Source organism: Mandrillus leucophaeus, unplaced genomic scaffold, assembly GCF_000951045.1.
Source record: "Mandrillus leucophaeus isolate KB7577 unplaced genomic scaffold, Mleu.le_1.0 Scaffold193, whole genome shotgun sequence".
In the NCBI taxonomy this organism is placed as follows: domain Eukaryota; kingdom Metazoa; phylum Chordata; class Mammalia; order Primates; family Cercopithecidae; genus Mandrillus; species Mandrillus leucophaeus.
The window spans coordinates 3,180,395-3,204,403 of NW_012101954.1; the positions used below are offsets into that span (position 1 = coordinate 3,180,395).

Here is a 24,009-nt window from a genome sequence, read left to right on the forward strand (position 1 = left end):
CCCTAGGCAAGTCAATTAATCTCACAGAGTCTGTTTCATTGGCAAAATGGGCCTACATTTGTTTCTGATTCACTAGGTAATTTTTTTTTGAGACGGGGTCTTGCTGTCTCTTGGCTCACTGCAAGCTCCGCCTCCTGGGTTTATGCCATTCTCCTGCCTCAGCCTCCCGAGTAGCTGGGATTACAGGCGCCCGCCACCATGCCCAGCTAATTTTTTGTGTTTTTAGTAGAGACGGGGTTTCACTGTGTTAGCCAGGATGGTCTTGATCTCCTGGTCTCGTGATCCACCCGCCTTGGCCTCCCAAAGTGCTGGGATTACAGGCGTGAGCCACCACGCCTGGCCCCCACTGGGTAGTTTTTACAGATGAAATGTGATCACAGCTGGCAATAAACCTGGTCCCACAATGACATGGACAGCAGCCTCCTCTGCAGTGCCACTGCTCCACCCCGGCTATGTGAAGTTGGGCAGGGAGGGTGACAGGCAGTCCCACAGCTGGGGCTCCAGGCTGACAGTGGTGGCTGAGAGAGAGTCATCCCGGATCTCAGGCCAGCCCACTCATCTCATCCCAGAGGGCACCGTATGTCTCTCCACCGTGTGGTCACCTGTCTCCGTGACTGGGTTCCACTGTCACTAGAACAAGAGGACCTGGGCCTGCCAAGCTCCGAAGACAGCTCATCGTGAGGAGGAAAAGTAATTTTACAGAAGCAACGTGTGGTGGCTGTTACACTGCTGCACCTTCTACATGCCTTCACGACACTCGCACGCACACATGCACACACACATGCGTACACACACGCATACACACATGCACGTGCACATACACACACATTTGCTGCAGGGGACCCCACCACCAAAGTCCATCCTCCACCCCCCTCAAGGGAGCCAAAGTCTGTTCAGAAAACAAACTCCAACATGTCTAAAAGAAAATAACAAAAAAAAAAAACCTTTACTTGCATTTAGCCATTAATAAATAATTTACAGTATGTACACGCGGTGACACTCCACACAGGTCGCAGACACGTGGACGCAGTGAGGGGTCCCCACTTCCAAGCAGAACGTGAGCAAACACAACCAAAATAAAGTGCTTCACTTTTTACTTCCAACATAGGGACCATCTAAAACCAGCAGGGAGAGGGAGGGGCCGGGCGCCGAGCACCTTCCCACCGCCCACACGGTTCTGGCAGAGGGAGCAGGACCTCTTGGAGGGAGGGGGAGACACATGTTCTGCAGCCTCCTGGCCAGTGTATGAGAGGTCCCTGGGGAACAGCAGAGGGGCTGCCGTGGATGCTGATGGGTGGGGAGGGTGTGGGGCTGTAGGGTTGCTGGCGGGATCACCCTCTGGGGCCTGGCTGCACTTTTGGGAGCAAAGCCGGCTTTGTGCTGTGGGCATAGCAGCACAGGTGGGACTGTTCTGGGCTCCTGGATGAGCACCCTGGGCTGAAATGAGGCGGGAGCCAGTGGCAAGTCTCTCCTGGCTGTGTTGCCACAGGGCTTAAGGGAAGAGATTAGAGGTTGGAGACCCTGCCAGGGATGCTCAGGGCTGAGAAGCCTAAGACCCTGCTCCTCTCCCCAGACTCCACACGTGGGTGGACTGGGTGGGGGCTCTTGGGGTTGTGAGGAGGAAGCAGAGGATCAGGGCAGGCCAGCTGGCCCCATCCACTGGGTCTCCTGCCACACCCTGGGGCCCAGGCTCCCCTGCCCAGGAGCTCTTGCATCTGCAGAAGGGAGAGAGGAACAGAAGTCAAGGATCTCTTCTCTGTTTACATTTAGAACCATGCACTCCAACTTTCTAAACACAGGGTGGAAGGGGCGGGGGCCCAGGTCAAAGACGGGCAGCTGAGCAGGTGCCTGAAAACCAGGACCTGCACTGGTACCCACAGCAGCCAGGTGAGCATGGGCAGGGAGGCCACAGGCAAGAAGGCACCAGGCGGGCACCACCTACTGGCCAAAAGCTTCCATCAGTCCGCTAAGGTGCCGAGCAGCGGCCCAGGGGTGCCCTGCCTGGGGCTGAGCCCCAAGGATGCCTGTGTGGCTGGGGCGACCCCGCTGGCCTAGGGGTTTCGAGTGTGCTCTCGTGTAAGAGTGTGTGCGTGCATGTGGCGGGCACAGGGGGCCCCACGGATCGGCAAGCAGCAGTCGGCTGGGCCTTTCAGTGCATTGCGAGAAGGAGCTGACTCTGACGGTTCCCAGTGTCTCTCTGGTGGGGGTGGGGAGCTTCAGTCTGAGGGGCTGTTTTGCACATTCACACTGCGGGGGCGGGGCGAGGGGAGCTGCTCTCCCTCTCACACAGCTCTACTGTCACAAACATCACGGCACCAGTCACCACAACCTTGTCACGTGCACTTAGAGGGGGGGGGGTCCATGCCTGAGCCCTTGGCAGCAGGCGGTCCCTGGCATTCTGTGGGGCCATGGGGGACATGCCAGGAGATCTGCACCCCGTTGGCGGTCCCAGCCCACAGATGGAGAAGCCGAGGGGACAGAGCCTGTGCCTCCCTCCACATCTACGCATCTAGCAGAACACAGGGAGCAGGGCCAGGAGCAGGATGACGGTACCCAGGAGGGGCTGAGGGGCCAGGGGCAGCCCCGCAGCAGCCCTGCCCGGCAGGTCCCGAGTCCTCTCATACAGGTGCAGTTTGTCTTTGTTGGAGTGGAGCATCTTGACATCCTCCAAGGCGTAGTAGGCGGCCAGTGTGAAGTTCACGTCACCCGTGGTGAGGAGGTCGAAGACGCAGGCCTGGTAGTACAGGTCCTCCACTGGCAGTTTCTCCTTGCACTTGGCCACGGCTGTCTCATATGGGAAGGTCTCAGGGGCTGTGGGTGCGGGGCTGGCAGCTGCCAGCCTGCGGGCGCCGGTGCCCTCAGTATTGGTGTGGAAGGCCTGGAAGTCGATCTGCTGGTTGAGGGGGCAGCCCCGCAGGCAGAGGTAGAGGCCCTGGCTGTCCCAGTCCTCCACAGCATTGACCACTTCCTCCGGCATGCGGACAGCAAAGGTCAGGTAGCGGCCCACCTGGCGCACCACGATGGTGGTGCCGATGTACTTGGCCTGGATCTCCACGTGCTGGCCTGACACCTTCTCAGTGATCTTCAGGCTGTTGGCCCCGTGCTTGTCCCCACCGTTCTTAGAGCCATCCACGAAGGCAGCCGGGAGCTCGTCCATCTCAGCCTGGTACACCTTCTGGTCCACGCACTCCTGGAAATTCTTGAAGATGATGGTGAGCTGCCGGGGAAAGGGGCAGAGGAGAGTAGGTGAGGCACAGTGGGAGGAGGCCCAGTCCCACACTTAAGATGCTCTAGACTGAGAGGAGGGCACAAAGGATTCCCCAGGGATGCCCTGGACACTCCCTTCCCCAGGTTGGACAGATCAGTTCCACCTTTTTAAAGAACTTCACGTTCTTTAAAACAACTTGCCCTTTTTACTTTAAAAAGTGACTTAGAAAAATGTTAGGCCACTACCCGAAGTAGAAAACTAGCTCTTTTACTATTATATAGGGAAGCAAACCACAAAAATAAAAGCATAGATAATTAAAAATAAAAGGTTAAAAACCCAGTGTGGTAGGCTGAATAATGGCTCCCAAGGAGAACATGCCCTAATCCCCATAACCCGGGAATGTTCCCTTAGATGGCAAAAGAGACTCTGCAGATGTGATTAGGTTAAGAACACTGAGATGAAGAGATTATTCTGGATTACCTGGGTGGGCCCTAGATGGAATCACAAGTATCTTTGTAAGGAGGCAGAGAGAGATTTGACTAACTAGGACAGACAAGATGATGTGATCACCAAGGCAGAGATTGGAATGATGTGGCCACAAACCAAGGGATGCTGGCAACCACCAAAAGCTGGCAATGGCAATGAATGGATTCTCCCCTGGAGTCTCCAGAAGGACCAGCCCTGCTGATTCCTTGATTTTATCCCCATGAGACATATTCTCAACTTCTGGCCTCCACAATTATAAAACATTTCTGTTGGTTTGAACCACTCAGTTTATGCTAATCTGCTACAGTGGCAATAGGAAACGAGTATGGTTTGCAAACATCATCTTGCATAATGACGGTGGTACTGGAGCACAATTCCTGACAAAGAACCCAAGCAAATGTCTGAACATTACAGCAGGTGGAATGGAGGGAAATTATGCTGAAAGAAAGAATGAATAAGGCAAAATCCATGCAAGCAGGCAGAGGCAAGTAGAAGCCACTGTCCCAAGGCTGCTGAAAGGGGTCCCCAAGCTGGGCCATGGATGAGGGGAACAGGAAAGAAGGTGCTGGTGGGTAAAAGGGAGATGGATGTTCCAGGCTGAACGCGCAACCTTGGCCAGGGTTGGAGGAGGGAACTCCTTTCTGCTGGAGCCTGTGGCCAGGGGTGAAGGGCTGAACTGAGCTGCTGGAGGAGCAGCTGGCTGGGTGGCACTGTTCTCCTCCTGAAAGCCAAACACAGGTGCACTGGATGCATTCAGCAGGCACTGCATTGATTACTTCTAGTCTCGTGTGACACTGCAAGGGTCAGTGACATTACTCCCAATTTTCCAGATGAGAAAATGTTGGCTCAGAGAGAGGCAGTGACTTGCCTAAAGTCACACAGTCAGCAAGAGGCAGAGTTGGGATTAAACTCTGGGTTTCCAGAGTCTGGGCTCTTTTGGCCACAAGCCCACTGGGTGGCAGGCCTGAGAGGAGGAGGGCAGGTGGCCAGGGTAGCAGGTGAGTTTCCTCTACTGTCCTGTCCTGGGTGGCATCTGGCTGTTCTTTCCTCCCTAACCCTAACTAAGTAGGCTCTCTGGGTTGGAAACAGAGAAATTGGGAGAAACAACTACCCCCTCTTCCACTCCTTTCCCAGGTGCCAGCTATTTTGCCACAGGAGCTCTGGGTGCCTTGGTCCCCTTGGACCAAGGGCAGCTGGAACCTGGACTCCCAGCCTGAAGCCAGGAAGGGAGGTGGGGTGAAGGGGGCAAGGTGGCACCCAGGCCTTTTGGGACCTCCTGCTAAAACCCCACCTTTATCTGCTGCACTACCCTCTCCCAGGCCCAGCAATTACCCCCACCACTAAGCCCCAACTCCTCCCCACCCAGGAAAGGGTCTGGCCAGCTAGCTGGCTGGCTGACAGAGCTCCCAAGGGATCCCACCCCAACCCGGCCTCAGAGGGTCTGCAGGCTGAAGGGGTCCGAGCAAGGGGGAGCTACTGATGACGTACACAGTCATTCTCTGCCTGGGCACTTCGGGGAGGCATGAGGACTGCCTGGCCGGCTCTCCAGGTAGAGGGCAATGCCACTAAGCGCCAAGGGAGTTTCTGGCCTAACAGCAGATGTGTGGTGAGGGCACAGTGTGAGGTGCTAGAAAGCAACATAAAATAAAAAGCTGCTCTGATGGGGAAGGGAAGGCAGGGAAACTACAGAAGGACCTCAGCTCAGGCAGGAGAGTCGCAGAAAGGTAGAAGGTGGGGTCTGGCTAGGGATGCAGCAAGAGGCCATCCTGTCCTCTGGGACCTGGAGGCCAGGGGTGCAGCATAGTGGCCTCAGTTTGGGGCAGGCTGGCCCAGGGTCATAGCCTCAGGGCCAGGTGCTAAGAGGCCTGAGGGCCCAAAAGGGGGCCACGGAACCTTCTAGGTAATACAAGTCAGTAGGGTATTGAGAGCCACTAGAGGTGTCCCTGGCTGTGTTGCTGTGGCTTTGTGGGTTCCCCATATTGGCATAAGGCTTTGGGGTGATGAGGTGGGAAGAACTGGTAGCCTGAGGGGTGTGGAACCCCCACAAGAACAGAGGGAGACGCTAGGCCAAGGCTTCTGAGGAAGGAAAATCCTGTCCTCTCACCATGTTAGTCAGAAAGGCAAGGCTGGGAGGAGCTGAATGAGGGGCAGGCCGCCGGAGGACTGTAAAAGAAATGGCAGTCTTTTCATGAGCCCGTCCATCTCGGGCACCCGGCGCTGTGCTTTCTGTGCCCGATGGAGACTGCCTGGGGCCGCGGCTCTGTGGGAGTCCATGGAGCGCAGCACCAGGAGGACCCCAAGGGCACAGCTCCTTGAGCACTAGACTCGATTTCCTCACCTCCCTTCCTACAGGGGTCCCAGCCTGGCCCCAGGACATGGCACACTTCCGGTTTGCTGTGGGATGTCAAAGATGGCTGCAGCCTCTCCATCCAGCATGGAGCCCTAAGCCTGCAACCTGATGAAATTGCTGCTTCTCTGCCATTCCTGACCTATGGAAATGACAACTTCATACGGTTCAACCTCCTACTTCTTCCTTCTTTCCACCCACTGGCCAGCCCACCTCGGTGTGGAGGCCGCCTGGGGGGGCTGGAGGTGGGCCAGCCAGGGTGGTCTGGGCCGTGGGTGGTCCTGCCATGGGGGGAGGAAGGGGGAGACTCTGGTGTCCCTGCCTGGTGTGCAGGGCCACACAGACACTGGGGGTTGGGGGGGGGCGTCCTGCTTTCCAAGTGCCATCAGTCTCCCTGGAACAGGAAAGGCTGGTTTCGCTCTAACCACCATCTCTCAGAGACAGCCTCCTGGAAGGCTGACAGGCTGCTTGACTCTTCTTGGCACCGGTACCAGGGACTCAACCACAAGTAACAGCATGAAGGGGGCCTGTCGAAAGCTGGCGGCTCACTGCCAACACAGCCACGGGCGGGCTGCTGTTCCTGCCTCTGCTGCTCCCCCTTCTGAAGGGGCCCTGGCCCTTTCCACTGCACCGGGCAAGAGGTAGAGCCCGGGCTGCATCTGCTACTATTTGTACAGAGCACCAACTCCATGCCACGCCCGGTGCTGGGGGCTGGGGGTACACAAGAGAGAAGATCCCTATGCTCCAGAGTGTCACAGATTAAACAAATGAATCATGCAGAGGGAGAGGCTGGCAAGTGCTACAGGGAAAACTAGCCAGCGGGGAAAGGAAGGGGAAGGCGCAGGACTCGAGTTCCTGTCCTCTCCTGAGTCTCAGTTTCTTTATCTGTAAAATGGGTACTAGCAGCACAGCTGGAAAAAGGGTGATGGAGGAGAGGTCTGGGCACAGAAGGCTGTCCCACAGCAGTAACAAACTGGCTAAAATGTCCACGTGAAAAACACCAGATCTTGATCGTCCACAACAACAGAGGAATTGGCTGATTGGCTGATACTGCCAGTGTCATGGGCCCCTAGTGATGTCCAGGTGTTTGGGGCCAGCTTCATGCACACGGAACTTGCACAGGAAGCTTCTGCACAAGGCAAATCTCATGGCTGCAAGGTCAGGGTCAGGCCAGGCAGGGGCTGGACACCCTCTGGGAACACTGAGGAGAGGCCTTCAAGGGCAGGTGTGCAGGGACAGGTGGAGTCTGGCTGGCTGAGAGAGGAAAGGGGAGTGGGTTCCAGTGGAGGGCAGAGTCTGGCAGGCCCAGAGGGCTCTGTTGGTGGTGGTCGAGGTGGTCACAGAAGCCCAGAGGCCTCATCGTCGTGGAGATGAAAGTCCCTTGCCTTTCACTGCTCCCTGCGGACACCAGGCTGCTCTCCCACTCTGCCTGCTTTGGATGCTGACTCCTCTTTTCCTCCATCTGGAAACTCACGCTGTGCTTCAGGGGTGAGCTTGGTGGATGGGCTCCCCAGTTCTCTGGACAGAGCCAAGGCTCCCAATGGCCTTCAACATCCTGCTGCCCCAGCCCCCATCACCAGCTCCCCTTTGCCGGTCTTTGCTCTTCACTAGTCTGGGAGCTTTTGGGAGGGAGGGCAACAACTAGCTCAGAGGGTGGCACAGATGCAGCGTCTGGTAAGTGTTCGCTCCATCAATGAGCGAACAAACACACCTGAGTAACGGAGGCCTGAAAGACAGGCGGGGGCAGGCCAAAGGTGCCTGAAGCCAGCCACCGATGTTCTCACCGGGGGACCACAATACCCCCAGTCTGGCCTGAGTTCTGAGACTGACTTGGCCACAGACGCTGTCACTGTCTGGCCTCCAGCAGAGCCTGGTTGACAGGGCTGAGCTCTCAGCCTGCTGAGATCAAAGGTGCTCTTCGGTTGCAGCAGAAACGGGCTGGGTTGGTGAAGCTCTGTTTCATACTCTTCTGGAAGCCTCCATGCTGGGATAAGAAGGGAAGTTCTCCCTTCACTGCTCAGGCAGTTCTGCTGTCCACAGTGCCCAGAATCAAGTCTGGATCAGAGCAGACATTTGAAAAACGTGGGTCAAGTGAATGAATGAAATATAAGAAGGAATGAATGACCAGTCCTTTCACATGTGGTTTGTGGATAGCATTGCTGCGCTTAAGGTCCCAGTGTGCCTCAGCTAAGAGCTGAGGGTGGTGTCGTGCGCCCAGGCACATTGCCCCAGCCTGCAGGCTCTGCTCCACCCCGTCACATCGCCCCCACCCATAATGGGGGCAGCAGCCCAGCCTCCCTGAGCACAAACCACAAATCCTCCCGGTGTGCGGCTTGGCTCTGTTGTCACATTTGGTGCTTCTACTCCCTGGGGTCTGGAGGAGCAAGCCACCTGGGGTCCACATCCCTCTGACATCCTCAGACCTCCCTGTGTGCCCTGCCAGCCCTTGGGAGCCTGCAGGATGGGACAGGGAGGCCAGGTCCCCTCCAAAGCGTGCTGGTGCCTGGATTTAGAAGCTGCAGCCTCAGGCTCCTGGCGTCCGTTTGTCTTGGCTCTCAGGAGAGTACGTGCTGGGGAGGTGCAGGGGCCGTGGGGGAGGTGGCTGGGTCCTTGATGCAGGCCCTGAGTCTACAGAGGGCTGCGGGGGCACAGGGTGGAGTGTACCGGCTGCAAGTCTTCTCCATTAGGCGTCATGGTCTGGTGCCAAGGGCCTGCTTGGGAATCCACAGGGTGAAGACCTGCTTGTTTCCCGCCCAGCCAGGGCCCACAAAGCGACCCCCTGGAGGCAGGCAACGGCCACCGGAGCAGAGGGAAGTGGCAGGGATGGAGCATTTCCCCGGCTGCCAGGTCACCTCGCTGTCCTCCTCTGGGTGTGGAGGGGTGGGAAGGAACAGAAACACCCTTGTGGTAAGTCTGGCACTGCCCAACACATGGCCTTCCAACTGGCTCTTCCTAGGAAAACAGGCCCACTGCTGCTTTGCCAAGCTGGAAACCCCAGGGGGCACTGGTAGGCCGGGCACTGGGGAGAGCGGACGTGTCCCCATCGCCTGAACTGGGAGCCACCAGCTTCCTTCCTGGCCTCGAGGCCTTGCCCTCTGGCTAAGTCTGAATATGAGGTCACAGGACATCCTCCCCAAAAGCGGGTAGGGGAGGGAGAACCTGGGGTAGACAGCAGTGTCCACTTGCATGGGCCCATGGCCGTGTGTGTGGCTGCCTCTGGCTGTGGCCCCATGAGCAGGACCTGAGTCCTGCTGCCCACATGCTAAGGCCTCCTTGGGTTGGAAAACCAGCAGCCATCAGTGGCCTCATGGGGCCGCTGAGAACATGCCAGGTTCTGGAGTCACCTGGGCCTGGGGCAAATTCTAGCTCAGCATCCCAGCTGACTATGCACTTGGGGTGGGAAGGTCACTTGGCCTCCTAGAGCATCAGGCTTCCCATTTGTGAAATGGAGCTATGCCAGCCAGGCCGGGCTGGCTCAGGGAAGGAGGGAGGAAGCTGAGATCCACCCCTTGGGATGCTCAGGGAGAGTGCTCCTGTGTCCCCACTCTGCTCCATCTTCCCCCATTTCCAGGCACCCGAGGCCCTCTCAGCCTCTCAGTGTCCATGCAGGGCAGAGAAAGGGCAGGGCTGTGCCCTACAGCCGCCCCCTCCCCCTTACCTTGCTGGTGGCAGTGGCCGCTGAGCCGGGCAGCACAGGTGTGTTGGTGACCTGCACGTTCAGGTAATTATTGTCGATGAGCGGCCAGGCGCCCTGCACCTTGCAGGTCTGGAAGCGGTCTGTGAAAGTCCTGAGGTGTGGGTCCCCGAAGAGGCCACAGTGCGTGTAGTTGGGGGTGGCTGAATGCTTGTGAAAGCTCTTCTCATAATGGCAGATCTCGGGGCTGTCCGAGCGCTCCTGGCTGTCTCCGGCTGGTGGGAGCGTGCGCAGGCGTGGCTGCGAGGTGGGGCCATCCTTGGAGCAGTTGTGCTGGCTCATGAGGTCCTCTATGCCATGGACGGCCGAGTGGTAGGCCAGGTCACCCCGGCAGGTGCGGGCCGTCCGCCGTGTGCACAGGGCGTAGCTGCGCAAGGCTGCGCAGAACTCGGGGGTGTCGTCCGAGGCTGGGGCGTGGCTGCCCGACGTGGCGCTCCAGAACTCAGAGTTGCACTTGAGGATCTTGCACGGGGAGGTGGCTGAGGAGAAAGGAATGAACAGCCTGTCTGGGTGCAGTCTGGCAACTCCAGCCTCTGCTACCATCTGTGGGGCAGGGGAGCAGCCACACGTCGCACGAGGACATCTCATCTAGGGCAGAGCCACCCACGCCACACACAGATGGTGAAAAACTTCCTGCAAGTGGTAGGAAAAGGGGTCCTTTTACCCAGCCTATAGCGACCCCAAGCGGACAGGCAGGCTGAAAGGGAAGTGGTCACTGTTTGAGGGTAGCAGGACTTTGGAAGCTGACAGGCCACCCCAGGGCCTTTGACATTTATGTACACTTTCATGGCCATCCCCAAGAATTTTGGCTAAAGCAACAGGAATCTGGCAGGGAATTAGCCCCACTATTAAATATGTGTCCCTAGTCCTGGTACTGTATGACCTTATATAAATGACCTCCTGTCTTTGTGCCTTGTTATACTTATCTGGAAGATGGGATAATGTGTGTGAAGTGATTTATCACATATAAAGGACTTAGTCTGGCCCCAGCATTCATAGCCAAAACTCAATGAATGTTGCCTGGTATGAGTGCTCCATTAGCCCTCGCCATAGAGGAGCTGGCTTCCCTCAGGCTCACCGTAGCCCCCATCCTTCTCTGTCCTGCTCGGAGAAGCAAGCTGAGAAGCAACCGAGAGTAGTAACCTTGGATCCCTCACAAGCTTCGAGACTTTAGTGACAATTAGCCAAAATGACCACGCCCCAGAACTATGGCTTTAACATACCTAATCTTTGCGACACATAGAACCTGCCCTTTTCTGGCCTTCCTCTGCACAGCCCATAGTGACCACAAGTGGCTAGGCACACACACCTGCAGCAGAAGTTTCTACATGGATTCCAGGAGAAAGGGGCCAGCAGACCAGCTGGGAGATCCAGCCTCTGGGGTCACAGCCCAGTGCTGGCCGGGGTGGTCTCCAGGGGGGAAAGGGAGCCTCAGCACTCCTGTCTGGGCCACTAACTTGGCCCGTGACCTTAGAAAAGTCAGTTTGTTTCTCCGGTGCTGGTTTTACCTATAAAATTGAGTTGCACATAAAACCAAAAACAGACATATTTGAGGGCAGGCTAACGCAAGCACAAGTACCCACCTATCCCAGCACCTTGTGTGAACCCAGTCTGCGCTGTGCAGCCCTGGACCTGGGTGATCTCTCCCGCCTCTGCAGGTGGGTGGGCACCATTCTACTGGAGCATAAGTCACCTTCCCAGGTCACAGACCTGAGCATGGGGGAAGTCAGTGCTCATCTGAAATTTGGGCTCTCCCCCTCATGTGACCTGTGTTTGCCATACTGCCAGTAACAAGGTAATTTCGGGAGATACCTAAGTGAACACTTTGTCTTTTAATTTGAGAAGTCATACCTTTATTTAAATGTGCATTAAGAAAAAAAATTGCTGGGTATGGTGGCTCATGCCTGTAATCCCAGCACTTTTTGGGAGGCCAAGGCAGGCAGATCATGTGAGGTCGGGAGTTCGAGACCAGCCTGGCCAACACGGCGAAACCCCATCTCTACCAAAAATACAAAAATTAGCTGAGCCTGGTGGCATGTGCCTGTAATCCCAGCTACTCAGGAGGCTGAGGCACGAGAACTGCTTGAACCCGGGAGGCAGAGGTTGCAGTGAGCTGAGATGGTGCCACTGTACCCCAGCCTGGGAGACAGAGCAAGACTCCATCTCAAAAAAAAAAAAAAAATTGATGTAAGAGCTACAGATTTTCCATTTTATTAGCTTTATTTAAATTAAAGTATGCTGACTTAAAGGGTCAGGTTAGGTAAATGACAGTCAGGTGGTACCTGTTTGATATGGTTTGGCTGTGTCCCCACCCAAATCTCACCTTGAATTGTAGTAATCTCCACATGTCAAGGGTGGGGCCAGGTGGAGATAACTGAATCAGGAGGCCATTTCCCCCATACTGTTCTGGTGGTAGTGAATAAGTCTCACGAGATCTGATGGTTTTACAAATGGGAGTTCCCCTGCATGTGCTCTCTTGCCTGCCGCCATGTAAGATGTGCCTTTGCTTCTCCTTTGCCTTCTGCCATGATTGTGAGGCCTCCCCAGCCATGTGGAACTGTGAGTCTATTAAACCTCTTTCCTTTATAAATTACCCAGTCTTGGGTATGTCTTTATCAGCAGTGTGAGAACAGACTAATACACCACCATAAAGGGGTGCTATGGCAGATATGTGGGGAGCACTGGTGAGATCCCCCCATGTAGTCTTCCTCCCACACAGGTGTGCTCCTGAGGACAGGTCTCCCTCCCAAGGCAATGAGAAGATTCTCTTGCTCTGTTGTCTTCACGTCTCCTTTACCTGTACAAGATGTGGAAGGGCCCAACCTACCTGTAGGCTTCGAAATGTTGGTGTGGTCTGTGTGGGACAAGGTAGCTTCCTTGCTGCCCCCTGATAAAGCCAGTACAGGAGGTGAGTGGGGTGGGGTGTATGGGGAGGGAGTACTATGCAGAACAAGCGTTTGGAGGGACCCAGCGCACAGGAACTGACTGGTGCAGCGGCCTGCACACAATGCCTGTCCCGGCAGCCTCATTAATTCCAGGAGCCGGGTGTGCTGACCTGACATTCTGCCTCCTCAGAATCATGCAGATGTGGGCATCAGAGAAAATCAACCGGAAGGAACACTAGTCTCCTGTTAACCGATGGCCACGCTCAGGCTCTGGTTTACCTCTGGCCCTGTGACCAAAGTAGAAAAAGGACACTGCCTGTCCCTTTAGAGCAGGCCCCACTGCAACACAAGCAGGAGCTGTGCTGTGCTCTGACTCTCCACCAGGACGGAATCTGGTGGAACCTTGGAGAGCAGGGACTGTGAAGTCCCAGCTGGCTGGCTCTGTCCCAGGTCCAGCGCTGCAGGCGGTACAGGCCTCCCCCATTGCATCTTCCCGGTGCGACTGCGATCCCCAGCTCAGGGGAAAGCTGGGCTCTGCTGGGCTGACTTCTTGTCCAAGTCTCACTTTGAGGAAGTGAGCCAGGGCAGGACATGAATCCAGCCACTGGACCTGTGAGCTCATGCCCCTGCAGCCACACATTATCACATAGCCTCATTAGCACACTCCCGATTCCCTCCACCACGGGTGGGCTCCAGCTTCTCCTGCAAGACCCATCTTATGACACTGTGCTCCCACCAGCCTCCTGGCAGGGTCAGGCCGGCGCCCAGGTGTGGCTCTACACTCCAAATGGGCAACTCCGCCGGCTCCTGAATTTTAAGTGGACTGGCTTTGTGATCGGGATCTGCTATCTCCACAGCCTTCAAAACCGTTCTCAGAGCAGCACCCCAGTTACAGAACTCTAGGGTGTGTGGGGAATTCATGACAGAAATCCTACCCAGGTACTCCGGAAAGGGGTCCCTCACATGCTCCAGGGCTGTGGAGTGGGATCTGGTAGCCCCAGATGAGGCTGTACTGGGTGGCCTGGGACCCAGTTCACCAGGCCCCAGCAGGCCAGGGGTTCTGCAATTCTACCAAGTTCCCAGGAGAGGCCCATGCTGCTGGTCCGCGACCCACTTTGAGTAGTGAGGCTTCAGAGTTGGTTCACCTTCTTTTCAGCAATCACAAGGGGCCAAGCTAGAGCCTGATGGAGTCCGGCCAGCCTGGAGTGTGTGAAGGCGCATTTCCCCAGGATGGGGAGGTGGCTGGTGGCGAAGGTTCAGAGAAGGGGGCTGCAGGCAGAGGGGTGGTGAGAGGCAGACAGCCCCCCAGGAGCAAACAGCAGGGATGTGGCTGCCTTAGCCCTGATGCAGAGCGGCTAAGAAGCGCCTGAGACAAGGCCCTTTCACTTCTCCATTCCACATGGGCATCTTCTCCCGTTCCTCTCCTCCTCCCAGAGCCCACCCACTCTAAGAACAAGACCACCCCTCACCCAGCAGGCATAGCTGTCTGCCTGCCACTCAAAGATGGTGGCAGAGGTCACTCTCTGGAACCCTTGCACCCAGGAACTAGGGTCCCCGTCTCCCCCACTCCTCTGTAGGCTTCAGGATCCTGGTGGTGGGGTGAGCTCCTTGCCTCACTATTCCCTCCAAGTTCTGCTAGCCCCAGCTCTGGGTGGGCTGGGGGCCAGCACAGGCCCTGAAGGGAGGTGTCTGGTTCAAAGTCCCACTCTGTCCCTTTCCAGTAGTTTCGGGAACTTGACTCAGCCTCAGTTTCCTTAACTGTCAAGTAGAGACTGTGTCCACCTTAAAGCGTCGCTGAGGATATGAAGAGATGTACATGGCGTGTCTTGAGCCCCAGGGGCATCCAACAAACAGGGTCCCCCACAAAGGCCACAGTGAGGGATAATACTTGCAGCCCTGGGAGGTCAGAGGTTAGAAGTCATGGGCTTCTGGGACGGGAAGGGCACTGGAGGGAGCCTCCCCTCCCTGAAGCTCCAGCAGACGTGGCATCTCTCCTCTTCCCTCCTTCCCCAGGGTAGGCCCTGCTGGCACTCACTCTCAGGGCACAGTGGATTCCACCTGGATCCAGGTCCCCCAACTCCTGGCAGCTCCTTCAATCCACTGACTGCCCAGGATCAGTCAACAGTCATGACTGTCGAGGGGGCCTCGCTTCCCACGGGCACCAGGTGGCTTTACCCCACTGCCTCACTCACCCCCAGGGAGAGCGCTATAGACTGAACTTTGTCCCCCTAAATGTGTAGGTTGAAGTCCTAATCCCTTATGGGATGACATTTGGGAGGTAATTAGGTTTAGATGAGGTCATGAGAGTGGAGCCCCCATGACAGGGTTGGTACCCTTAAAATAAAGACACTTGGAAGAACGCTAAGCATTCTCTCTCCCTGCCCCGCTCCCACCTCCTGCCATGTGAGGATATAATGAGAAATCCACAGTCTGAGAGCCAGGAGGAGGGCCCTCTCTCCAGAACCGGACTATGCTGGTACCGGATCTAGGACTTCCCACCTCCAGAACGCTGAGAAAATAAATGTCCGTTGTTTAAGCCTCCTAGGCTGGGGTATTTTCTTATGGTGGCCAAGCTGAAGAGACAGTCATAGAGGGAAACTTGGCCGCCTCCCTCCTCTCCTTCCTGCACCCTCCCAAGTCACCTCTGCGGAAGCTGCCAGTATCAGTGGAGACATTTGTTTGGCCAGAGACCAAAGGACCAGATTGACTTAACTTCACCTACCCCATTTTCCCATTTCCCGACAAGGACGTGTTTTCGCCCAGGGATTGCTCAGGCCTGGGATGATTCCCTTGGCTCTTCAGAGGGAGGGACTAGGGGGTGGTACATCGAGCTCTCATACCTCTGCTGGGAGACTTCTGTGCCCCACAGCCTGTGTGGTCCAGTCTCCACGTCCTTGCTCCTGACAGAGAGCACTTGGTTTCCTGTCACAACCCCTTCCTTCTCCAAGTTTTCACGGCATCCTAAAATGCCTCTTCTGCTGAGACATTTTCTGGGAAAAGATGCAGTCAGAAACTGGGTTCTGAAGCACAATTTCAACAGGTTTGCCTTTGTCCTTGTTAATGAGTAAATGAAGAGACCTTGGATTCTATATGAGAAAGAAAAATAAGGATACCTGCAATTTCCCCACCCAGAGAGAACTGGGGAGAATTCAGTGTTTCCAGGCAACAGGTGAGATGTTCTCATGGGGCAGTGCCCAGTGGGAGGGTCTCACCGCAGCGGTGGACCTTACTGTGGTGGGGCAGAGCATCGAGATAAACTCCAGCTCCACCACTCCAGAGCTGTGTGACTGTGGGCAAATTCCCTGACCGTTCTGAGCTACAGAGATGCATGGGCACCTCAATGTTAAAGGGACTGCAGGCACTAATGTGAGCAAAGCCGGGAGACTTGGGAAGGAAGCTCTGTGACAGCCAGTTTTGTGTTTAATCACAATTTATGGGCGAGGCTGAGCTTAACAGCTATTGTGTATCGAGCATTTACTGTGTGCTAGACATTACATATGTCTCCTTAAACCCTTAATACAGACCCAGGACTAACTTATTATCCTCATTCAACAGACAAGGAAACTGAGGCCTAGAGGCATTAAATAGCTCCCCCGCAACCCCACCCCCAGGTACCCTGAAGGGGGCAAGGTGCAAACCACAGCCGTCAGCCCCCAAGCTGCGTTCTCCTCCTCCTTCACACCTCTCGGATTTCCACACACTCCATACCAGGCAACACATAGGTGCTGCAGGGCCACAAAAGATGAACAAAGTCAAGAGTTCTGCCCTTGGGGGCCTCACTGGGGAAGAGGCTGTGCACCTAGGACTGCATAGGGAGGTGGGGTAGGTACATGGGCTGAGCCTCACCTCAGAAAACAAAACACGATCGTGATAATAAAATATCCTGCGCTCCCGGGGCCTGTGCAGGTGACACATTGCTTTCCTGTTGGATCCTCGCTACTGCCCTGATTAGAGGGTAGGAATTTTTATCTTCATTTTGCAGATGCAAACATGGAGGCTTCGGGCGGGAGCAGGCCTGGGTCACACAAGTGGAAGGGCTGGGGCTGAGATGGGCAGGTCTGAAGCTGTTTCTATGCTTTTCAAAACGCCTATGTCACAAGTTCCTCCTCAGGACACCGCTGAGACTGACCCAGCTCCCCCAAGGCCCAAAAGCATGATGTGGGTCTCCTATGCAGCCACAGACTCATCTGGTCTTGGGACGGTAACCAGACGCCTCATCAATTCTGGGCCCTCCCTGCACAAAGGCCTGTGCGGAGCCTACCAGGAGCAGAGGCTGCTGCCAACTGACCCATCCCGACTTCTTGGGTTTCCCAGGTGCCCCAAACTCTCAGGGAACTTGGATCCAGCTCTGCAGATCTTCCTAAGAGTTTAAGAGGCTTCTTCTCTTCCAAAGCTCAAGGGAATGACTTGGAAAAGGTCACTGACAGCGACCAGCTGGGACAGAATAAAGGGTGCCTGTTCCCCTGTGCCATCTCTCCATGTGGAAAGGCAGCTCTCTGGGAACCATGGGTCCCAGAAATGTGTGTGTGGGGCCTCATTTCCCATGCGAGGGGCTGGGCAGTCCCCACAGGCAGTGACTGGAGTGAGGGGCCCTGATCTGCATGGTCATCCAATCACCTTGCCTCTAATGCACTAAATCACCAACTACAGCCCCCCACCAGAGGTCAGGGACCTGAATGAAACCTGGTCCGGCATCAAAAGCAATAGCTTGGTATCACCTGCCAAAGAGATCTCAGAGGGGCTGATTTTTATGTGCTGTATCTTTATAAAAAGTAAAAGACCCCAATTCCAGGCAATAAACCTTAGACTTTTCTGATGCAAATGTCCCTGGAAAGAAGGAAGGAAAGTTTGAGAGCTGAAAAATAGGTCTGACAGCAACTCCTGCAAGCGGAAGAGGAAACCTGCTTTTCAGAGCAAGCCACGCTGAACACAGAGCCAGCTGCCCTGCAGAGGGTGAGCTGAGCACACCTGTCCAGTACTGCAGTCCAGAAAGTGGCCGCTTCTAGCGCTGGAGCCGCCTCTTGATGGATCCAGGACAGCCAATACACACAGAACCAGCGGACTGAAAAACCTAAGAAGCTTCCTGAGCTTCCATTTCTACCCCAGCCACTGAGTGTGTCCTTGGGCAGGGGTCGCCCTCCGGCCCCTTGTTAAGCTTTGCAACCTGGGGTTCGACCTCAGAGACACAGACACAGAGCTTTATGCCCCTTACAAGCATATTATGTGGTATTATGTGCACTGCATGTTTTGTTTTGACCCAGGACTCTTGAGGTCTTGAACTTTCAGGATTAGCTACGGTGGGGCAAACAGGAGAATCCAGAAGCCTACAAAGACAGTGGTCTGGCCCTCTCCAGATCCAACAACAGAAAGCCCCTAAATTTGTCCCGGAGCCCCATGGGGTGAGGGACTCGGCTCAAGGGGTGATGCCCAGGCAATGCCTAGAAGACAGAGTGGCTCTCAGACCTGATGGGGGTGGGGTGGGCCCTTGGTGCTCAGGTCGGGACCCCTGGCAACCATCTGACCCATTTGCTCCTGACTCGAGCAATCCAGGCCAGAGCTCATGGCTTCTCTGTGCAATCAAATTTATCAAAGAGCCCTAACAATCACTTTGTGACCAAAAACAATGGTTACTTTTCAAGGCACGCCATGGAATTTTAGAACCTGGGAGCCTGTGGATGCCAGAGGTCACTGGTTTACGCAGCAGGAAATCTCCCTGCAGCACTCCTGCCAGGGCAGGGCTGGCCCCTCCTGCTCTGGACAGCTCCGGCTGTGGATGCATACTGCGGTATCTCAGGGACTTCCCCTGGCCCTTGTCTAGAGTCACATAGGAAAGGGTGAAGTAGGGTGGCTTTGTGATTGTCAAGGATGGCCCCTCAGCTTCCCTGCGCCACCTTCTTGGTCCTTCCAGCTGCTCCTCTCTTTGGCTGTCACTGGACTGTCAGTGTCACCCATCTGCCCTTGCACAGCTCAGGTTCCTCTAGGAGGTGGCTGCTGAGCGGCCTCTTCCCCACTTGCATGTCAATCTCCTGAGGGCTGGGGACCCCCATCTTTGTCCTGGTGTCCATACTCCATACCCAAAGTCTATCAGGAGATTTACTTATTTTTTGACATAGAGTTGCTCTGTCACCCAGGCTGGTGTGCAGTGGTGCAATCTTGGCTCACTGCAACCTCCACCTCCCAGGTTGAAGCAATTCTCCTGCCTCAGCCTCTCGAGTAGCTGGGATTACAGGCGTCCACCACCACGCCTAGCTAATTTTTATACTTTAGTAGAGATGGGGTTTCCATGTTGCCCAGACTCGGTCTTGAACTCCTAAGCTCAGGTGATCCACCTGCCTCGGCCTCCCAGAGCGCTGGGATTACCGGCGTGAGCCACCATTCCTGGTCCCCTATCAGAGATTTGATGCCTTTTTAAACCTCCCACCCAGGACCCTGTGCCTGGGAGATGCACTTGCCCCACAACCCACATAAACGTATGTAGGTGACATTTCACTCTTTTGGGGAGGTGGGCTCCAGACTGCCTTCCTCATGGACTGAGATAAGGTAGAGAGAAAGAAAAATCACAGCCACACAGCACGTCTGACTTAGTTCTTTTCCTTTCAATAACAACCTAGCACCTCTGAGAATCAGAAAGATAGGGCATGGGGCTTGGAGCACCAGCTGCACCAACGCAGGCAGGATGAAAATATTTATGCACCAATGAGGCTCTAGCTGCTTTCAGAGACCTCCTTTGAACTGTTAATCAAGCCCAATCTTTCAGAATAATAGCCTGATTATTACTGCCCTGTTTGCATGACAAAGAAGCCCAATAAGACTTATTTTGCAGTGCACAAGGGGGTGTGAAGGATCGACCCTGAGAAAGGAGTCCTAGGAATGCAGTGAGCCGCTGCAGAGCCTGAACCCAGGAATAAAGACAATGCAATTTGCCACCAAGAAAAGCTCAATAGACCAATAAATTACCCGCGTGCAAAGGGATTAGATCAGGTTTCAGTTACTGTGTAGGAGGGGTGGGGTGAGCCGGAGAGGGAAAAGACCTGCCCTCTCTTAAAGGGGTAAGGCTCATTTTGAGTGCAAGCCCCAGGGTCAAGCTGTTTTTGTCTAACTCTGTGGCCTGCGTGGGAACAGCCTGAGTTCAATTACTTGCTCCAAGTTCTGGACCCTTGTATGTGCCGGGCACTGTGATTAATGCTGTTTCTGGAACAAACCCCAGTTAATCTCTGTGCTCAGGTAGGGTCAATCACATAAACTTCTAGAACACAAAGCAAACATGTTTCATCTGAACACTTAACAGCAACAAAGGTTTAAGAATGGAAGTATGAGAGGGTATCAGGGAAGTAGCGTTTCAACGAGGTTCTGAATTTGACGGGTGATGCAGGGCAAAGATCCGACAACAGGGGCCTCCAGAACAATTGAGCTTGGCAGGAGGTGACATGCTGGCTGGTCAGAGTGTAGTCAGGAGTTTGGGGTCAGACACAGAAACCTAGAGTGCCACCTGTGCCCATTAGGAAGCAAATGTCACTCAGCCTCAAACCACTTTGCTCTGTGGTGCAGGGATTCTGCAAACCCCATCTCTTTCGTCGCTGGGTTCCCTGTTAAATTTCCCCATGAGGAGACACTAGATAGAGAAGGGAAGATGGGAGGCAGGAGACAGGTTTACCTGCCATCCCCAAGGCTGTTTCTCCCACCACTGCCCAGCAACGGCCCTTCTTCCCCATCAGGGTCCCGGGCCCTCCTCCAAGCTTGCCTTCCTTCTGTCCCTCTGGCTGCAGGGGTTGAAACTGCTTCCGCCACTCTCTGTCTTAGTGGCTTCTCTTTGCCCTTTCAGTCTTCCCATGCCCGTAACAATGTCCTACATGAAGTTCCCTCTGCGGAAACATCCCGGGTGGGTTTTGCTTTTCTGATTGGACCCTGGCACGCCAGCCTAAGGATTTCTACCTTTTTCCAATAGATGGCAGGGAGCCCCTGAAGCATTTTCAGTGAGCACCCAGGGCATGATCAGAACACTATTTTAGGAAGCGGTGTAACTGAAGAGGCGATGGCTTCCATTAGGATGGAGGCAGGCGGAGGGAAGGGAGGGAGAGCAGTTTAAAAGAGAAATCACTGCCAGTGCCTGTGGAAACACTAGCCTTGAAGCCTCAGACCTCCCATGTCCCCTTCCTCACTGTCCACCTCACCTGAGCAGCAGATGCTGAGATGCCCTTCTTAGCAACATGCCACGTTGCCCCCGTTCAAAGGAGGTGGAGGAGGGAGCACTGAGCCAGGGGGCCGGCCAGTTCACACCCACTGAGACTCAAGCTGCCACCCCTCTCCACCCTCTTCTGTCCTTTGTGCCTCAGTGCTGGATCTCACAGGGGACAGTAACAGACGGACCTACCACCCACATGTGGCAAACTCTGGCCAGAGCAGTATTCAGGAGTCTTCTTGAGTTGAGATGTCTGAGGCTGCCTGTTTGTGTCACTCCTGCAGGAATTTCACTCTGTCATCCTGGTGTAAACATCCAGGTGTTTGGCATCAGATACCGAAAGGAACACACCCAGGTGAGCGCTGGATTTTTCACCAGGTGCAGTAGACCCTACCCTTTAACCTACAAGCAGCCAGAATGTGTCACCTTTTCTAAAAGGCATTTTAGAATCTCCCTGAGTCTAGCTCAAGAATGTCCCAGGGAACCTGTGACTCCAATGTGGCTCCACCCTTTGAATCCACTGGAAATTTTCTAGGAGGTTTGCTCTAGAAACCAGCCACAGGAGAAAGAGGGAGCTTCTCAGAGAACCTTAGTTAACTGTGGAGGTGGCGGGGGGGGGTGGTCAGTTCGGGTGCTGGGGTCGTGGAGGGGTAACTCACAGCCACATAAGCAAGGGCAAAAGTGGCCGAATGCCACTCGCGGAGCTCAGGCAGGAGGTACTGCCTGTGTCACATCCAGCCAGGGCTGCTCTGCCCCAGCCTCACTCATACCAAGTGGCTGCACGAAACCACACTGTGTGCCAAGGGAAAGGGTACACCTCAGCTTTCCAAACTGCCCTCCCATCCCTCAGTTCCTCCTGGGGCCATGTGGAGGCAGACCATGGGCAAGTAGGATGGTGTGAGAGTGTGGTGTTCACCCTCTGGCCCAAGGTCACAAACAGCTTGAGTGGGGGGCTGATAGCTTCTCTAGGCAAGAGGGGCCCTAGGCCGGCAAGAGCTGGACACAGGATTCCAAGCCAGCACCATCCTGTCTCAGGGCAGAGTTAGATAAGCTACTCCGAGTTCCACAAGGTAGGTGATTATAGGCGGACATAACTTTCCAGATGTAAGTAATGCTTGCAGGTGAGCACTTTGGTCCTCCAGCTTTGAGGCATAACTCCTTTTCCTGAATCTAGGGCTGGCGCTGCCTCTAGTGACCCTGGGCTCCTCCGCTTAGCCTGCGGGTCTAAATGCCTTTGAAGTGGTTTTTCTCCTTCAATGCTGCCGGCAGGCAGGCCTTCCTCCTTCACCTTCTGTGTGGGGGGGAAATGCAAATGCATGCCAGCTGGGCTCCTGCCCAGCCTGTGCACACACATGTGTGGGTCTGTGTTCGTGTGGCATTTCTTAGCACAGGGAGCAACAATGGGCTTCCTTCTGCGGGGACCTCGGTGCAGAGGCATCACTAATCGGTGTCTGGGTATTCTGCTGGCTGGAGTGAAATGGTGCACAAAATGAATAAATAGGCAAAACCCAACAGACATAAATCTGACTTGGGAAAATGTGCACAATGACAACTCTGCCAACTTGTCTTCCTGTGACTGGGTGGTATCGTCCTCTTTAGAATGCTATGCCATGGTGAGCAAGAGGCAGAGGGCCTTTGGGAGGAGGCAAAAATCCTAGATCCTTGGAAAATGCATATCCTCATCATACCCCCGAAGTCTATTTCTTCTCCCCCATCCCAAGTCTTCTTTACCACACAGTACAGAGTCCAATATACTACACAGTACGTTGCTTTTTTTTTTTTTTTTTTTAAGATGGAGTCTTGCTCTGTTGCCCAGGCTGGAGTGCAGTGGTGTGATCTCGACTCACTGCAAGCTCCGCCTCCCGGGTTCAAACAATTCTTCTGCCTCAGCCTCCTGAGTAGCAGGGATTACAGGCACACGCCACAATGCCCAGCTAATTTTTTGTATTTTTTTTTCCAAGACCACAGGAAAGCCTGCTTTTGTTTTTACTGGAGGCTCAGGTGGCACATGACAGATCAGAAAATGGCTTCAGAGGTTGGGGGCCGGGAGAAAACAAAAATAAACTTGGGGAGGGAGGGAAGAAAAACAGGAGGGGTTAAGAGCTGGCTGGTTCCTTCTCAGCCTGAGTTAGGGGAGGGGGTGGGTGTCTCTGAACAGTAAGGATGGCTCCCTTCCTTCAACCCTTGATAAGGGAAGGAAAAAAAAGCAAAAGGCTGTTGCTTTGACTCTCCTGAGTCTCAAGGAAAAGGTGAAAAGATGGTGTTGTGATACCATGAATTGTGGGAAAGGGGGAGCAGGGTACTGGGTAGGGTACAAGTCAGTTGGAAAAACTGGTAGATACCAGATGGCAGCTCTGGGTGTCCTTTGAGTTGGAACCACTCCAGGATGGTGGTGGTGGGGTCTTCACTGTTGATAGGGGCTGAGGTCTCAGGGGCTGCCCGGGGCGAGGGCCCGCTGCCGTCTCCGCTGGAAGTAGGGGCGGTTTCCTAGGCCCTGGGGCTCAGGGCGGGAACCATCAGCAGGCCCTTGGCTGGGCTTCGTCTCGACTTCCCCACCTTCCGTGGTAGGCTGCCGGGGCGGCCTGGGGCGGAAAGGCCTTCGGTACCTGGGACGGAATTGGGGTCGGGAGACCCGCTCATCTCCCTGCTGTTGGTGCCCCTCCAATGGGGTTCTTTGGGTTCTACCCCGTCAGTGCCCTCTGCAGGCTGCTGCTGGTTGGGGGGCTGAGGGCCTCGCGCAAACCGCCGTCGGTAGAAGGGTGGGGGGCCCCGTCGTCTGGGCCGCTGCCCAGAGTCTTCAGCCCGCTCCCCTTCGCTGCTAGGTTCTGTCCCCCATGAAGGGATCTCTGCCACCATGCGTGGTGGGGCAACTGAGGGAGGCCGGGGGACGAATCGGCGGAACCTACGTCGGCTGGGGGCATAATGACTGCCCTTCACAGGCACCTCCCCAGGCCCAGTTACATTAGCGGCTTCTGTGCCCTTCTCTCCTTCCACGACATCAAATTCCACAGTCTGCCCATCTCCAACGCTGCGCAGAAACTTCCCGGGGTTTTTTAAATAGCTGTCTGGTGAACAAAAACATCTTCCTTGGTGTCATTCCTGTTGATGAATCTGTAACCATTCCGGACGTCGAACCACATGACAGTGCCCAGGACTTGGGTTGCCAGCACCTGCTTGTCCGCCTGACTCCGGGCGCGGGGGGCTGGGGGG

The 24,009-nt window shown here is 55.1% G+C and overlaps 1 protein-coding gene across 4 annotated transcripts in view; it reads right to left on the reverse strand.

Moving 5' to 3' along the window:
• Positions 1-923: 923 nt before the first annotated feature.
• Positions 924-24,009, reverse strand: part of RGMA (repulsive guidance molecule family member a) — a 30,711-nt gene continuing 7,625 nt past the window's right edge. For 3 of the 4 annotated variants that reach the window (XM_011978384.1, XM_011978385.1, XM_011978386.1), the window contains exons 3-4: positions 9,700-10,214; positions 924-3,217 (exon numbers count right to left, since the gene is read on the reverse strand). In XM_011978384.1, coding sequence (XP_011833774.1) covers positions 2,510-3,217; positions 9,700-10,214 — 1,223 coding nt within the window. In that variant the 3' untranslated portion in view covers positions 924-2,509. Of the gene's footprint in view, positions 3,218-9,699; positions 10,215-23,705; positions 23,861-24,009 lie in introns of all 4 variants that reach the window. The other variant, XM_011978383.1, reaches the window with a different exon arrangement.